Below are 17,854 nucleotides of genomic sequence, written 5' to 3'. Positions count from 1 at the left end.
CAATGCTCTGTCTAAATTTATTTGTTCAAAGCAATTTCAACATAGTCAGTATATACAGTTTTCATTCCTGTATAACCATTGTTGAATTCTATTTGAAGAAGTTCAGTGTTAAGATAGACAACTTTGTTGCAATCTTCACAAGACAATAAGCCGTCAAGGTGAAAAATAAAATCTGAGAGTGAGATAAGCAGACAACGACCTCATGAGACTCATATATCATCATCCACAATAAACATTTCATTAAGTAAATATTGTAACGGAGCAGGTCAAACTCTCAAGTTCAGGTGCCATATAGCCACTTTTCGTTACATATATAATTTTAATTTTAACTAAAAAATTCTGGTTAAAATCGTTGTTTCAATTACATCAAGCTTTATTGCGAGACTTGTCGAGCACAGCGAAAACTCATCTTTGCGTAATCCGCTCTTTGTGGCTTGTGCAATCCTGTTCAACAATATCAAGAACGGGCTTTCCCCAAAGGAAGGAACGACAAAAGAACAACTTGCAGTGTCACTTGAGGTGCAAAAGTCGATGTTTTGGAAGTTGATAGCCAACATAAGAGCAAGTTAGAGCTTAAGGTTATAAACATGTTTATTCAAGATAAAGTTTTCAGTTTGTTAATTTTCATGGTTTTATGATACTACCTAGATAACTATGTGGATAACCGCGTCCAACCAACCACGCCCACAAAATCACAAACATTTCAGCAGAAATTAGACTAGGCTTATATGTTACACTAAAGTTAAGACAGTAAGAGGCCAAGACTCCTTGTTCATATTTAAATGATTATTACCTGGAATATAAATGTACTTCCAACTCGGTAATGTTGTTTGCTTTTGTCAATATCAGGAATAAACTGCACTACTGGAAAGTTTGTTTGATGCCATTTTTCTGGCGCAATTGTCGTTTGCCCTATATTCTAGATTAGAAGTACAGTATTACATTGGCGTGGAGCAAATTTTGGCATTATAGTTATTGACGCACTGAAAGCAAACTTTCCAGTAGGGATGAAGTATAGCCTAATTAAAAACAAACTTTCAAAATATTAAATTTAAATGGTTTTATTGTGAAATGTGTAAAGCTGAGTAAATTGTTATTGAAAAGCAATGATGCTCAGGTATTTTTTTAAAATGTGGGTCATTGTTTTCATAAAACTTTGGTATTTTGTATTGTAGGAAGGTTAATATACATACTATTCAATCAAGATTTTAAAGTGTTTCAATATGAAATTGCTTAGCAGTCCGCCTTGCTTTATAAGGCTCTTTTTTCACAACCTGAAAGAAAAGTCGCATTTTTCAAATTTAATTGTACTTAGCGTGTCTTCATTCTCAAGTTTTAATGGAGTATAGGCAGCAAGAAAACTTTAAAGAGTTAAACGAAATGCTTCAAAAGGTTCAGTGCACGTTGCAAGATGTAGCTTCTTGTGTGGCGACACCTTTAACAAGCGCATCAGAAAAGCAGATCGCACGCACTGAATTTGACAAAGATCTCGTAGTGGAGATGGAGGAATGGATTGACAAGTTTACAAAAGATCTTCCAGAGCTGAAGAACTTTATTTTGCTTTCTGGAGGCAGGGGTAGTTGCTCACTTCATGTCACACGCAGCATTTGCCGACGAGCTGAGAGAAAAGTGGCGTCACGTTTTATTCAAAATGATGTCGACGAACCTGTTGCAAAATACATAAACAGGCTGAGTGATTTTCTCTTCACCCTCGCAAGATATGTTGCTTCTATGGAAGGACATCCGGAAGTTATTTACAAAAAGCCAAGGAGAAAGAAAAAACTTGTAGATGCGAAATTAACAACAACAGATTCTGACAATGATAAAGGGACAAAGGACTAAACCATTTTCTGATCTTTTGCGCACAAATCAGTGCATCATGATACACAGTAATTTTCAATTACCTATTTACATGCACTTGTGTGTGATGACCTATTGCTGTTTAAAGTGTATTGAGAAATGGACTTGATTTATATTTTCCTGGCTGTGACAATAAGAGTATATGTAATAGTCCATTATAAACAGTCTATGACACAAAGGGAGACATTAATCAAGGTTGCATTATGTCCTACATATGAGTGGTATATACAAATCTACTTCTATGTTAATGATTGTGCTTTAAAGGTTTCTTGATGGTTACTGGTTGATTTGTAAATATGAAGGTGGTTATTTTGGCGGGTGGTTTTGGAACCCGGCTGGCTCGCGATATTCGCAATGACGCAAGCGGTAAGTATAAGGAATTGCTCCATTTACCAAAATCTCTTTTGCCAATTGGGCCTAAACCACTGTTATCACACTGGATGAAGCTATTTCAGGAGTCTGATGATATTGAGCATGTCCATATACAAGTGAGATTAGTGTTTTTTACATGACTTACATAGATTAAACCCCATGATAAAACGCCATATATTTATGGACTAAGTAAGTATATACCCATCTTTTTAGAAAATTTTTAAATATACTTTTAATGTTCCTACATACAGTTAAAAGTTGGAATTATTATTTTCTGTTTAGACAAATGACCACTTTTATGAACAATTTATGAAATGGTCTCAAGAATGGCCGGATTTTATTTCAGTTGTAAATGACAAAACAAGCACAAACAATATTAAACTTGGAGCAGTGGCTGCACTGGCTTTCGCAGTTAGCTCATTTGGAGTCGAACAATCCGATTTAATAATTGTTGCTGGGTAAAGTTAATGTCTCTGCTGCCGTTAAATTGGTTTTGAAAACATGGCAATTATGTTTCTGTTGGCTGTCTACAGAATGTTTCTTAAAATATCGCTACTGCACTGGTAATCTTGACGTCATAGGAAATATTACGTAATGATGGTTTTGTACTATATTCGAGCAATGATGACCTTATCTTTTGTGTTTAGAGACACCCTGTTTTACAGCGACTTTGATCTCTCCAAAATGATAGATCAATTTAGAAAACTTAAATTGGAGATTCCTACATGTAGCTTGGTGACTGTATATGATTGTGCTAGAGATGGTAACTTTTACAATACAATAATTCCACCTTTAACTTTTGTGTGTGGTTTAAGTATTAAACAAAGCATCACCTCGCTCATCTTTCACAGATGTCGTTAAACATGGAATTTTAGAAACTAACTCACAAAATCGAGTGACTAGGTTCCTGGAAAAGCCCCAACCTGATGAGACACAATCTAGATCTGCTGTAAGTTACATGATCGTTTATTGTGGCCAAATGCGTGCACAATTTCGTTTTCACAGTGTCTTATTCGCAGTGTCCGTGTTTCTACATTCTTTCTCCGGCCGCCTTGAAAGAAGTATCAATATTTCTTGAAGACAAAAAGAATTCTCCATTTCTTGAAAAAGATGCAACCGGCAACTTTCTTAATCACCTTTATAAAAGGTAAACAATCACAGATCGAATGAAATAAAACATCTCTCTGTGTGGAGTTTATACATAACAACTAATGTACTGTACAATACTCCATTGTATATTTTTGCTGAACAGTGCAATTGGCCAAATTTTTGTTAAATTTCTGCCAACAGGTTACCAGTCTTCACGCACAAAATATCTGGGAGGTTTGATGTTGGAAGGCTTTCATCGTACTTAGAATGTGTTACGTATTTTGACGAAAGCTAGAAAGCATTATATACTTCATAAATAGTTACCCATTACCTTAGATAAACTATTTCGTAAATGCTGAATGTTGCAATCTGTATGCACTTCCTGTATTAAGTACTGTGATAATAAAGGGATATTATTATATAGGCTACAAATAAAATAGAATACAGGATTCTTATTTTCAGACGTTTGCTTTTCGAAACATGACGTCAATGATATATGACATTGCGTACCAATAACTTTCTGCTTTCCGTTTTAAGTCGTGACATAAATATCGCGCCTGTCTAACTTGCATGAGTTATGCACTGTTGTTCAATGCATTCATTCTACTAAGATCAACCTTAGTTATAACATGGACGTCCTTATGCTGTTGCTGTGCTAATGTTTTGTTTAAATGTTCAAAGAAACTTCAAAAAATCAGTATATACAGCTGTCATTTCTATGCAATTATTGTTGAATTCTATTTGAATATGTTAACAAGGAGTTTGGTCCTTTAAAATAGCAGTGGAAAAGAAGTCATTATAATATTGATCGGTGCTAATTGAAGCTAGTCATCAGACAATAAGCCTTCAAGGTGAACAAATAAATCTGTGGTTGAGAAAGTAGACAACGACCTCATGAGACTCATATATCATCACTCTCAATAAACATTTCAACAAGTACTTATTGTAGGGAAGTGGGTCAACCTCTCAACTTCAGGTGTCCCGACATCGGTGGGAACTGCGCTTTTCGTTTAATGATGAATCTATGAACATATTATCAAACTATTCCATAAAATCCATTATGAAACATCTACGCATCCTGAAATATACCCATGAAAACCTGGAATATCAATTATCAAATCAAATATCAAATCAATTAAATGTTTGCTGTTGGTACAAAAGTTCGGATTTACGTCACAGGCGTCATACAGCATTTTTCACTTCGTTTATTTACATGATTATATTCAGATAATGTTTTTTCAATTCAGAATAACCGAAAGGTAAAATCTTCTATTAGCCTATACCAGGGATGTCCAACCTTTTATTATAGTGGGCCGCATTGTCACTTGAAATAATTCAATGGGCCGCAGAAGCTATTAAATTTCAAGAAAAATGGGTACATAAAGTACATACTTTTGGAGTGAAAATGACTAGCGGGCCGCACAAAAATCTCAGGCGGGCCGCAGGTTGGACATCCCTGGCCTATACATTAGGATTTTGATGGTTATATCTCGAGATCAACATAATTAACGATTGGCGATAAAATCACGATGTTATGTTAAATACAAGCGGAATGATTAGAGCATAGTTAGTCTCCAGTATCATTTTGGTTGCCCACACATTTGTCGGTAGCCTACTTGGTAGATTTTATATAAAAACACTGTACAAACATACACACTTTTTATTTGTGTACAGTATAATAACATAAGTGTTATTAAGATGATGTAAGTATGATTAGTCGCACTCTAACAAACTAACAAGACCCACATTATACTCCTTACCATGAATTTCCAGCTATTATTGTAAGTAAAAACATTAGAATACATTTCATTTAAAGCAATTTGTAAGACATAAAAAACAATTTGTGCTTCGTGCATTTTGGACGGTCGAACGCAGAGTTAAGGAAGTTCAATTGTGGTTCGCTCTTTCGATGTTCGTTTGACCTTGACAAGTGGAGGAACAAATACCAGTCCCCATGCAAGCGCTGATGTAATAAGTAATCCTAGGTACGCCTCTGATTGCATGTGGGTGCAATCTCATGTTTGCAATGCTGTGGTCACCTTTCTGTAGAGTGTAGGATATTGTTGTACTTATAGTGAGGTGGCAATAGTGGACCAGATCGTACTGTAGTACTTTTATATATAACCTAGTTATTCAGCAAGCTGTAGCTCGCCAAACATACGGTAGCTGCAGAAACCGAAATTGAGTTGTAAATTTCATTTCCTGTGCCAGGATCTTGTAGGTGCTTATCTGTGTCAGTTGCTTCACTCTTTGTAGACAGTGCTGGTTAATTTTTAGGTCAGTAGAAAAATGCATTGGCTATAACAAAATGACGCCAAAATTTGGATAGCATGATAGCAAAAGTGTAGTATAGAAATGCATCACATGGTTAAGCACATATATAGGCTAGACCGCTAGACCATATTTCTTTATACGAACTGAAAGATTGCGAGCTTTACAATTATTTTGCATAAGATCACTCTTTGGAGTGTTGTGATTTTGATGCAGTGCTAGCCAAGGGTTGTTGTTTTAATATATTAATTGTTGATCCAATGTCATGGAGTTTTCGCAGGTAGTAAGCATGACTCTTCTAACTATATACCAAATTTCAAAGCTCCACATACAATATTTTTCAAGTTTTGTCAGATCGAGGTCATGCACATCCGAAAAACCTGATTTTCAAGCCTAAACTGAAATTTCGATGTCCAGCACAGAAACCGTTGGCTAAACATCCCACAAACAAACAAGCTAGAGAGGACTTTTTTCACATAATTGCTTTTTATTTCCTTCTCTACATTTTTGTGAAATTGTGGCGGAGCTACCTTTTATTGAAATTTTTTTTAACCACTTTTCTTTGCTTTTGTCTGCCGTCTTTGACAGTGGACAGAGCCAGTGTATGAAAAAATTTGCTATGGTAAAATGCATTGTTATCAATAGCAAGTTACGTTACTTTATGTTTATGGAAAAGTAGGCTGTGGTATAAGATATATTTTAAAAAAGTATTTACATGCCGATTTAAATTGACTATTTCAAAATAAAATGTTTTAGAGCATATTTACCTCCTGAACCCACCAATCAAAAAACAGTAAAACCAACACGAATACATGTGAAACCAAAAAATTGGCGAGAAATGCGTAGACCGGCTCCAATCTAAGAAAAATTAAGTCCACCGCAAAAAACGTTACAATTACTTTAAAAAAAACTTTTAGCTAAACGACGAAGTTTGGAAGTGTGTGATATAAGATGAAATTCTGCATAGCATGATATAAATGTTGTTGTTGTATATTGAGTATAATTTTGTTTTATTTAGGTTTGAAAGCAGCAGAACATGTTTTTGGTACACTGTCTACCCGACCCTAAGGATGGTTATGGAATGGCTTTTTTAGAGTTTGGATGTTTGGGTCAGCAGATTTTTGTAATCTTTGCATTATTATTGTCTACGTAATTATAGTCCTGGAACCTTCTGTTTTATAAATGTTTAAAATTTGTTTAAAATAAGTAACGTCATGACACAATTTTCCGTTTCATCATAAACTCATGTTTCATGTATTTATCTTTGCAAGTACAGGTTGCGAAATACCAAACTTTGTCAATTGTAACATTCCTCCACTAACCATTTAAATTCATCTTTTAGTGATCCAAGTCAAGTAACTTACGCTGAAAATTGCTGGTATCATATAAATAAAACATTCTTAATAATTGTTTTATGCAAAATGCACCATTTTGGTTGATTTTGTAGTTAAATGGAAAGATTTTAACATAAATTGGTGATTTAAAAATTTTCGTGGTGATTTAAAAATTAAAAATTAAAAAAACTCTTTCGTAATCTTATTGCAAAAAACAACTCAACATTTTTGTTTTAATTTTTAAAGCAGTGTCACAACATTGCATACTTTTTTCAAATAAATTTAGAGCATCTAGGAAGTAAAAGGCTTTAATACTGTGATGATGTGAAGTTTACAAAACTTTGTTAATCTCAAGCAAAGATGAAGCAAATTGAAAATTTGATCAGTCTGCTTATTTTTCTTTTTTTTCACTTTTGCATGCCAGTCAAAATGGATGCTAATCGTTCTACTCTGACAAGGCCTGTTAGGAAATATCAATGTGCTGTAAGTTTGAGCTAAGTTTGTTTGTTTAAATGCAAGTAGGCGAGCAAGTGTCAATGTTTGCAAAGCACTCGTTTCTAGTACAGTGTTTGTCAATGTATGTGTGTGTTTGCTGATGCAGCAGCTTTTGTGGATAGCTATATATTAAACTTACTATAATTGAAGTAGTGTTGTACTTTTAAGCAGTGTTTTCTGAAGGCTTTATATTACCAATTCTTCTATTCCGTATAGAACCACAAATCTTTTTGTTGTTTCGGTCATAACTAATTTTTTAGTTTAGTATATAGTTGTAGATTAGACAAATTTGTGTGTGGCAAACACTGGACTACAGTATGGCAAACGTGGATATCGTAACAATGAACGACGGGAAAAAGATCCCAATGGCAGGTTTGGGAACGTGGAAGGTGAGAACTTTGTTGCATAGTTAATTGTTCATAACATCGTCTAGAAAACTTTGCCTTCAACAAAGGTTTGTCTTCCTAATCCATGTCACTGCTTTATATACAGGCATACTACTTACATTCTATTCTTTCACTACTCTTCATAGGGTATCACAATTTTTTTGTTTTCTGATAGTATATCCCGCTACTTTCAAACACATTATGTAACAATTAAAAAAATATAGATAAAACGCGCGTTGCCGTATTTTACGTATGGTAGGTATAGAGCATAATGTTTGTAAAATTTTCATTTACTTTTCTAGTGGAGTAATTATTTATTTTGCCAATCATTGGCAAGAAAGCTAATGAAGTCTTTTTTCTTGCAGTCACCAAAGGGCGAAGTGCAAAAGGCAGTGGAATTCGCAATCGACTGTGGTTACCGCCACATAGACTGTGCTTACTGCTATGGCAATCAGGATGAAGTGGGGAATGGAATTCAGACAAAGATTAAAGAAAATGTGGTGAAGAGGGAAGATTTGTTCATCACAGACAAGGTTATAACGTGTGTGTATGAACTAAACAACATAGTGTTCATACTCTTATTGCACACATTGCCTAAATTTACAGCTTACGCTTCAGCAATGTAAACATCGCTCCCGGCAAACAGTTTTACGAGATCTTTCTTTTTAGCTTTGGAATGTTTTCCACAGTCCCAAAGATGTCAGACCAACTGTAGTGCAAACTCTGAAAAATCTTCAGCTAGACTACCTTGATCTATACCTTATACACTGGCCCCAGGCTTACATTGTACGTAAAATTCTTGTTTGAATGATACAGACTTGATACTTTGGCTTTAAATGGCATAACTGTTTTCAGAATAACGGAGAAACCTTTCCAAAAGACAAAGATGGGAAATTTATTTATGATGACACAGATTACGTGGATACTTGGAAGGTAAGGCGGTGGTTGAAGACGCCAAATATGACTGTGTAGCTCAGTATTCCAAGAAATCCATCTTAGTAAGCAAGAAAATCGAAAATCATGGTGGTGACGTTGGTGTTGATGTGGTGATTGAAAGCGGAACTTAGTGCATAATTTTCTTGAAAGTGTCGAATTGGTGCGATGTTGGTGAGAGAAATGATTGGTGAAAGTGGGTGTGAGTTTATGTGTCAATCGATTCCGCATTTCAGGAGTCAACAGATCGATTATTTTGAGATTTGAATAGAATTGATTCCCAGAGTTCACTTTGGCTCCTCTACAATTCATCAGCGCATTAATGTAGATTCTTTTCTTGTTTCTTATTCTCACAAAAAACTACCAGACGGCATTTACAGGCATTTGAAGAGGTGCGGAAGGAAGGTTTGGTTCGTAGTATCGGATTGTCCAATTTCAACATCTATCAAATAAATCGTGTTTTAAACGAATGCAGCGTACCGCCTGCCATGCTTCAAATTGAAATCAATCCCTACCTGAAACAGAAGGAAATCGTTGACTTTTGCCAGGAAAAAGGCATCACAGTGACGGCTTACAGCCCTTTGGGCTCTCCAGATAGGCCTTGGTTTGTTGAATATTTTTCTTCATATTATGTTATCAGAATCTTTATTTTTGGGCTGAGGATAGTCTTTGCATAGTTTAAACACGGTGATAATGTCTCATTAGTCGGGCATCGGTTGATAGCTCGGTTGCCATTTTGAAATGATGCTGTTCTAGCCCAAATTTGTTTAGTTTAGCGTGCCTAAATATTCATAGAAATGTAAATACAATAGGGCAAAGGATGGTGAACCTATTTTGCTTGAAGACCCAAAACTTGTTGCAATTGCTGGGAGGTTGAACAAAACAGTTGCCCAGGTTGTGATGAAGTATCTACTGCAACGGGGCATCATCGTAATTCCAAAAAGTGTCACACCATCTAGGATAAAATCAAACTTACGGGTAGGAAGCATTAGTTGACTTATATAAATCACCATCTTGATTAAGATGCATGTTTAATTGTTTATATATAGGAAGAAATTTATCTTAATGTGTTTGATTTGGTTACTTTGCTTGAAACTTCTTGAAATTTTCAGATGCTTTAAAACTACTTTGATTATTATTACCTATGTATTTTTTTTATTTCTCGTAAAGTCAGTTATTGTATCTATTTCATGAAACATAGTTCTACGTACACATTGCGAAAGCACACTGTACACGTGTTTTATATTTGTAGCTGTTCGATTTTACTTTGTCCAAAGAAGATATGGATGTGGTGGACGGTTTTGATCGAAACTTCAGAGGATGTGCTCTGGAATGGTGAGTTTGATGGATCGATTACTGTATGCTGTGTCAGCACTTGTCGACTTGAACGTGGAAAAAAGATTTTGTCTTAAGCTTAATCCTGCTTGTTTTGCTTGCAGGGTGTCGGACCACAAACACTATCCATTCAAGGAGAACTACAGCGAGTGAATGTGCAGAAAATTTGACAAATATTTGTCAGTTGTGTTTCAATCCAAGAACGGTTGACCTCAAACTGTGGAAGCTAAATTAATAGTTATAATTTCAAGTGCAATTAAACATTTCTTCAGCTGAAATTGTTTGTCAAATTTGGTATCTTGAAAGAGCAGGCCAAACATTTAGCATTTAGGGTTCTCTTGCATATGCCAGCCATGGATAATTAATTACACCCAGGACGATACAAGCAACGTACGTGGATTGAATCTGAATTGTCCTGGATGTAATCGTTAGGGGATGAATTGACCAACCACCAATATTAAGCAATGCAATAAGCATTCAAATTTCTGAACTTTGCCGCCCGGGGTTTTAAGGCAGCGTCGCTGTGGCGTGTAGTATATTTAGGGATGCACAATACAGAATATCGAATCTTAGAGATTCGAATCTCAATGTATTCGAATCTTATTTGCAGTTTATTTTCGGATATCAGGATTCGAAAATAAATCTGTTAAATGAACAGTGTGCGACGTTAAACAAATGTAAAGTTGATATTTTCCGTCTTGCGCGCCGCCTTTTTTCTTATAGACTGTTTGTTCCAATTAAGCGCCTATTGTCTTCCTTCATAGGGTTCACGCAGTTATCAGAACGGCAGACACGCAGTGCGTTCCCGTACGAGTAAATAATTTGTCCTGCCTAGATTTTAGTTTAATCATCCGTAACGAAAAACAATAAAGCCAACAAAAAGCTGAAGTTGCACGTGCTGCATGTGTGTGCGGGCGAATGATTCATTACGTGTGCTGTGCAGTGCAGTCGCGCGCGCATTGATTCACTCACCAACCATGCGCTTGAGATTCGTAAACAAGTACCAAGCAGTAGACAGTACGTACGTGTAGAGGAATAAGGTAATGTATTATCACTGCGTCATGTCGACTGGTCGTGGGCGAAAAAAAAGTTCCAGCGTGTGGGAACATTTTTGTAAGCCAGATGAAAAGAATAGCGTGGTTTGTCGCCATTGCAAGGCAATTTTATCATATTGCAACAGTACTGGCAGTCTGTTGAAGCACTTGAAGAAAAAGCATGTGTTCTTAAATATCAGCGGAATTGAAGGCAGTCTCTCTGCAAGCGCAAATAACAGTAGGAAGTAGGAACAACACCAGTAGAAATTACAACAGTCTGCTGCTGCTGTTGCATCTGATGATGTTCCATTTCCATCTTTAATTGATATGGCAACATGGCTTCACCCAGCATACAAAGAAAAGTATTTTAAACCGCATCATGCCACAAGGGTTTCGGCTGCATTTAAAATCAGAAATGATTTCTGACACAACCATAGCAGTGATAGACCCCCCCATAATCCCATTCCTGTTGGCGACAGCACCACCAGTTCTGTTTCCATGATAGAAAAATTTGTTTAATTTAGGAATGGAGGTGCAACAAAGCAACCAAGAAGATGCAGATGATAAAGGAGCTGACATTGACACTATTGTAACTGATGAGGTTTCAGCCTACCTAAAAGATAACTCCAATAAAACAGACGTGTTGGAGTAAAAAGTTGGAACTTAAAAAAAGAATTCCCTATGTTGTACAATATTTGCCAGAAATACCTTTCGCTGCCAGCATCATCTGCAGCATCAGAAAGGTGCTTCTCCAGCGCAGGGCTAACTGCAACCGTCCTGAGATCTCGACTTACCGAAAGTCACTTAGAAGCACTGAATATCTTACATTGCAACAAGTAGTTTCTTGATTAATTCTATGATTCGATGTGTAAATGTGTTACCTCCGAAAAGTATGGTATTAAGACTGTTGTTAGTGCAGGTGGCAAGAACTACACGGCTCTATGCTTTAATATGAATCGTATGATGCTTGATTTAGCATATGTTATACTGTTTGTCATGTGATACTAATACAATTCAAAATAATGTACAAATATTTTTGCTTTTTGTTCGTTATTATTTGGAAAAAATTGCCTAGAAAAAATTGCCGCGTAATTTCAGAATAGATTCGAAATTCTGGATTCGAAATTAAGTATTCTAGAATATTCTAGAATAGCCAGGTATTCTGTATTGTGCATCCCCGTATATTTGGTCTTTACCACGGTAATTCAAACAAAATACTTGGAAGAAAAAGAGCGATTTTTAAGCAAAACACACGATACGACGACAACGTCTGATCTGGAAACCACAAGCTTGCATTTTGCCGAACTAGATCGTTGTTATAGATCAGGCATGTGCAACCTTTTTCACTGGAGGGCCAAATACAAAATTTTGAATGACAACGCGGGCCACATGATTTTTTCAGAAAAAATTAGTATCGTAAAACGACTTTCCTATGCAGTTTATGTAGTTAAGAAATAGATTTAATGCAGTCCACGACACACTTGTGCGACAATTTATTGAAAAACTGTGAATAATTGTCGATGGAAGATGAGGAAACTAAATTCAGTCAATGTAGTCACATCTATGTAGCACCAACAACTCCATCAAGTATGAACTGCGGTACTGTACAATGCCACACAGCTTTTTCAAAGTGCTAATCTCGCATTGCGAAATTATGCAACGCAGCATTGTTGCATCACAAAGGGCAATATTTCTATAGACAGCGTGCGAAAATTTCCATTGCTTTGATGTAAACTGCATGAAATAGTGATGGCTAGTATGAAGTTCTAACATTTTGCTGAGCACCACGCGGGCCGCACGGAACAACCCGCACTGCGGCCCGCGGGCCACTGGTTGCACATGTCTGTTATAGATCCTAGGATCGTCATAGTAGTTGACATTTCGCGAAAGTCATCATGTTTACCGGCTAAATTCGCATAAAGATTATGTCTTTTTACTGTTTTATGGCTATAATCATTCTTTGTTTCCCGGCAGTTAACACCAAAAATTTGACCGGCGTTGAAGGATTTGGGTGGCCATGCTAACCTACTTTCTTATAGCACAATTCTGTTATTGCTACCTTGCATGTTTTAAGCCTTTGGGCTTTGCTACTTTTTCCTGCTCGTTAACTGTTCGAGAGCATGTGTCTTATTATGCTATAACTGTTAACTACAATGGTTAGCATCGTAACTTTCGCTCCGCACAGTTAACGGCGAAAAATAAATAATGCAATACAATTTCTTGGTAAGATGTTTGGGGAATGCCCAAAGTTGAAACCTCGCTTACCATAGTTATTTTCATTTTAGTTAATGCGACTGACATCATATTTTGGTAATTTATTGATGGCAGCGTGAGAACATACCGGGATCGAGTTATTGTGTTCTGTTCCAGCGGTTACTCACACACTTATGGCATTTGTGACGAAGAAATAGCAGACCAGGTTTTCATCTGTGCACAAATTGTAATTTGTTCATTAAGAGCTTCAAATTCGACAAAGCAACAATTGGTAAACTTTCTTGCCAATTTTTTGAATACTGAAACATGACAAACGAGAAAGTGGACTACGTGTGAATGATAATTAAAGTATTTTTTAATGAAGAAAATAGGTTTTTAGTAAAAATCAAACGAAAATGTCTTAAAAAAAATTTAAACCTGTTTTTATTGGGCTGCTCATGCTTATGTGACATTCATAAAGACTTTAGTCTATTGTCTACTTCATAGCAACCTTTTCATATCGTTAATTTTTCGCGAGTGACTGTTTAAACATACTTTGATCTAATTCGAACAACTTTAATCAAAATCTTAAACATGTCTAAATTCTATTTTGGTCCTTTTCTTCCATTATTTAGAAGATGGGGTTCTATCATTTTGCTTACGATACTTCTACAAACCAAAATTCGTTTTTCATGATTTGGGATCATAAGAAGCGAGAAGAATTTAAACAATTGCTTATTTGATTCCCATATCAAGGACATCATGAAAATTTTAATTATTGCATCGGAACTTTCAGGACGTTGAAGGTGGCTTGTTGACCATCATAGCAGCCATACCAAGTCCCTCCCCTCAAGGCCACGTAGTTGACAATTAAACCGGTGTGGTTTGTCCATTTATACTTAAACTCAAACATTTGTTGTCCTGCACGTTGCACACTTCTATACCGTTTTGAGATAAGCGATATGATAATGGTCTTGCCTTTGTCTTACGCTTGGCCTAGGTGAGCAACTCCGGCGCTGGATGATTTTCATTGAAATCAAGTTACTGCGTTTGTCTACAGAACGCAAATTTGCAAAATTCCCAAGAAGGCCATAAATTTCAAGTGGTTTTTATATTTTGTTTACATTGCTTTTGTCACTTTGTAAAATTGACTCTAATATAAACTTTATTCGCATTGTTCACTTGTTTTTGCTGCTTATAAAGCAATGTTTGCCGAGGTTCTGCGTGTACAGAACGAACGTTAATGAAAACGTCAGCTGGTATTATTCCAGGTACTAGTGAAGGTATCGGATGTCGTAAAACAGAAGGTCAGATATCTGTCTTTGTTTTTTTTTTATCGCTTGTTCCAGGAGGGCGAATGCTAAAAAAATGTCCTCAGATTGCAGAGAAGTTTTTGAAGTCGACAGTTGAAAAGTTACGAGCAAGCTGAGGCATAAATTCGTTGTTTGACCGAAATGATGAAAGTTTGGATTTTTTACCCGATTTTTGTTTTATTTCTCATGGGAGGTGGAATAGCTATCTGGTAAGATTTTGAAAAAACAACAGTTTGTTCTTCAACGGTTTGTTGTCGATGTTTGTTGTTCAATACTGGTATGGGTGCAAGGATTTAATAAAATCATTGATTTTTTTGACAAAACTTGTGTAGTCTATTATTAAATTTTTGACAGCTATGGCATAGCAGTGACCACTGGAGCCGTTCAAAGACCCCCAATTTGGCCAACTGTCAGTGAAACAGGGGTCCGTACCCCCGCAAGAGGGTGGTTTACAATGTTTTTGACCTGGGGCTCTTTCTTGCTTCGGTATACTGTTACTACAAGTGAGAGCAGAGTTAGCTATAGGCAGTTTGCTTACAAGTATATGCCATCTATAAGTGTCAAGTATACAAGTATACAAGTATTTATCATTTACACAAGTATATTCTGCTTCTGTACTTTGGATTATATTCGAGTTTCACTGCCACCTTTTAGACGCATCGATAAGGGACTTGTCGCTGGATATAGTCCTAATACACGTTGTTGTCGTTCATTGGAAAGTGTGAAGCGTTGTAATTGTGCCGCTCTGGTTTTTGGCGTTTTTGGATCCCAGGGAGTGACAGTAGTCAGTTCCTTTCAGGTTAATAAACGTAAAATATCACAGTGGTAACTTCCGATTAACCACTTATTAATAAAATATGTTTTATTTCCAATGTTTAGGAATCTTTCTTAATTCAGGATTGATGGGAAGAAAAACGACTTAAAAATAGTTGCTCTTATATCAGAGCTTCTCTAACTTTTTTGTTCTGCGACTCCATTTTAGAAAAGATATTCGACCCCTTGATGGGTGGCCCTAGCCCATACACATTATCGATATTAAAACAATCAACCACCCATCACAAATCTCAACTGGTATTTTTGTCTATAGCAAAATCATACAAATGCACACAATCCACAAAAGTAATTGTGCAGTAATAAAATAACCGAGTGATTGAAACAGTAAAGGGAATAAGAAATTAACAAAAAATTCTATCAATAAAAGTAAAATTTTGTTTCAAGACCCCAAAGTTACATTTTGCGACCCCGTCTGGGCTCACGACCCATAGTTTGAGAACCCCTGCTTTAGATTTATACTCTTTGCGTTTAATGGTTCTTTTGCTATTACGCCTAATTATTTATTTATTGCATTGAGTTAAGAACATTACTTTTTATTTAGTAATATTAGTAACATTACTTTTTGTTTTTATTCATTCAATTTTATTAGTAGCCTATCCAAAAAAACCTATTTTTGACTGCAGCATAATTGTTTTACAGACAAACTGCGACAAACTAACAACGACCAACCACTATGCAGGAGCTATGATTGCTTTTATTTCGTTAACTGTTTATGCTTGGCTGGTCGCGTTTGTCTCTTTTTCACTGAAAAGACACAGCTGCTGCGACAAGTTTTGGGCGACTACAAGGGCCGTGTTAGCTGTTCTGGTGACCTTTTCGTTCATTACCTGTATCCTTTGTCCTGTCATTACCTGTATATCCTGAATCCGTGAAATGTAGGTTTTCTGAAATGATCACTTCCTTCGTATTAGACTTTTCAAATTCAATGGACAATATGCTATAAAACAGTAAAACATTCTATAAAATATTATAAAAATATTCGTATCAATCTTTTAGATTTCAATGGAAAATGCTTCACAGTAATATAAGACGTATGAGCTAATATAAAATAACGAATTAGAAGTAACCGAGTCTAGACTGAACAATTTGCTCACCAAGTTACCAAAGCCTTAGCAGATGATGGTGTGACGTCATAAACAGTTGTAATGGGAATTGGGCTTGATAGGGTAAGAGAGTTTCTATGTTAAGTTGAATGTTGTTTAATCATCTTATTTTAAAAAGCCCTCCTTTGTTCTTCCGTCATTGTAAGCAAAAAGGTTTCCGTTGCAGAAGAATAACATCAACCCTAATAGCAATTTGACGACTATCTCTGAATGGGTCATGATCTATCTTGCCATCCTCTATGTTTTTACATTGATCGGAGATCTGAAGAAGATTGAAGAAGTGAAGATGGAATTTGGCCTAATCGAAGAGGCGTCTCATCGGGAAGGGAATCCGAATCCCGGTTTTAATTTATCCCCTTTGAACCAGGCATAAAGCGACAGCATATATTGATTTACAGTACATGTTATACGCAAGTTTTAGAGCGCGTAGCGTGTAAAGGCCACCATACATATCATGATTCATGACTGTAAAGCCAATGCCCTCCATGTACCTAGCTTATATATTAGCCTATATATAAAATCCGTTTTTAAATAGCTACTGTGATTACTGCATGTACATTAGTAATCCTATGCTTTTTTAACCATGAAGTTTTCGTGTATTTAACCAGCTTACTTTTTGTGTTATGCTTGCATGGTATGCTACGGAAATGCTTATATTAATCAATCAAACCCTGATATAAATGTATGTACGAGGTGTCTATGATATAAGCGTAAAGGTTGTATAAAAAAAAGTTTTCCCATACATGGTAAAAACTTACACAATGTCGATTAATCAAGTTCATTTTCAAGCTTGGTGGTGTGGCAGCTTTTCGGGTAAAGCGGAGGTTTGACAAATGTTTAAATTTCAAGTAAAACCAACCTGAAACAAGGATAAGAGACCAATCAAAAGCTGAGCCCGGTTACTAGAACGTGAAATCTTTGCTTAGTGGTGATCAGATGAGACAAGCACTCTAATGAACTACTACTACAGCATAGTTGAACTTATAACCAAGCTTTTGGCACTTCTGGTGTATTGGTGACCCCCATACTCGACTACTTTTACCGATATTGGCATGTAGCTTACGCTTTGAAACGGCGTTGGTTTTACCGTTGGCGTTATAGATGCTTTCGTATAAATAAAAGCCTGTTGGACTGAACACCAACTATTTTTACGCTATACCGAAGTTTTATGTGAAACTTATGAAGTTAATTCCGTGCAAGCATTCGCTGATGAAAACGAACATCATTTTCTTGTGGAAATGTCTATAGAATTACGCACAGCTCGCTCGCGTAACTATTGACATGCCGGTTTTATTGTACAAA

General features: G+C 36.2%; 3 protein-coding genes and 1 long non-coding RNA gene across 5 annotated transcripts; all 4 read left to right on the top strand.

Annotated features, from left to right (window-relative positions):
- The first annotated feature begins 142 nt into the window (after positions 1-142).
- On the top strand, positions 143-2,124 carry LOC143459339 (corrinoid adenosyltransferase MMAB-like). Its single transcript, XM_076956440.1, has one exon. The coding sequence runs from the start codon at positions 1,339-1,341 to the stop codon at positions 1,840-1,842; it is 504 nt and encodes a 167-aa protein (XP_076812555.1). The 5' UTR covers positions 143-1,338; the 3' UTR covers positions 1,843-2,124.
- Positions 1,758-4,179, top strand: LOC143459338 (uncharacterized). Its single transcript, XM_076956439.1, has 7 exons — positions 1,758-1,889; positions 2,125-2,348; positions 2,515-2,690; positions 2,880-2,995; positions 3,084-3,181; positions 3,252-3,379; positions 3,523-4,179. The coding sequence occupies exons 2-7, from the start codon at positions 2,157-2,159 to the stop codon at positions 3,614-3,616; spliced, it is 804 nt and encodes a 267-aa protein (XP_076812554.1). The 5' UTR covers positions 1,758-1,889; positions 2,125-2,156; the 3' UTR covers positions 3,617-4,179.
- Positions 4,180-7,619: 3,440 nt separating this feature from the next.
- LOC143460809 (aldo-keto reductase 1B-like) lies at positions 7,620-10,353 on the top strand. Its single transcript, XM_076958443.1, has 8 exons — positions 7,620-7,810; positions 8,173-8,340; positions 8,477-8,593; positions 8,663-8,740; positions 9,121-9,344; positions 9,553-9,718; positions 9,993-10,075; positions 10,180-10,353. Exons 1-8 carry the CDS (start codon positions 7,739-7,741, stop codon positions 10,226-10,228), a joined length of 957 nt encoding a protein of 318 aa, XP_076814558.1. The 5' UTR covers positions 7,620-7,738; the 3' UTR covers positions 10,229-10,353.
- Positions 10,354-14,641: 4,288 nt separating this feature from the next.
- On the top strand, positions 14,642-17,479 carry LOC143459970 (uncharacterized). Of its 2 annotated transcripts, XR_013117815.1 has the most exons (6): positions 14,642-14,824; positions 14,970-15,118; positions 15,270-15,414; positions 16,089-16,278; positions 16,590-16,615; positions 16,719-17,479. It is a non-coding gene; the product is annotated as an uncharacterized LOC143459970 (long non-coding RNA). The 2 variants fall into 2 exon arrangements; XR_013117816.1 differs by lacking the exons at positions 16,590-16,615; positions 16,719-17,479 and adding an exon at positions 16,446-16,583 and having other exon boundaries at positions 16,089-16,324.
- The last annotated feature ends 375 nt before the right edge of the window (positions 17,480-17,854 follow it).

This window comes from Clavelina lepadiformis, chromosome 5 (genome assembly GCF_947623445.1).
Source record: "Clavelina lepadiformis chromosome 5, kaClaLepa1.1, whole genome shotgun sequence".
Lineage (NCBI taxonomy): Eukaryota > Metazoa > Chordata > Ascidiacea > Aplousobranchia > Clavelinidae > Clavelina > Clavelina lepadiformis.
The sequence above is the reverse complement of the archived record's forward strand: the minus strand, read 5'-3'. Positions and strand labels throughout refer to the sequence as shown.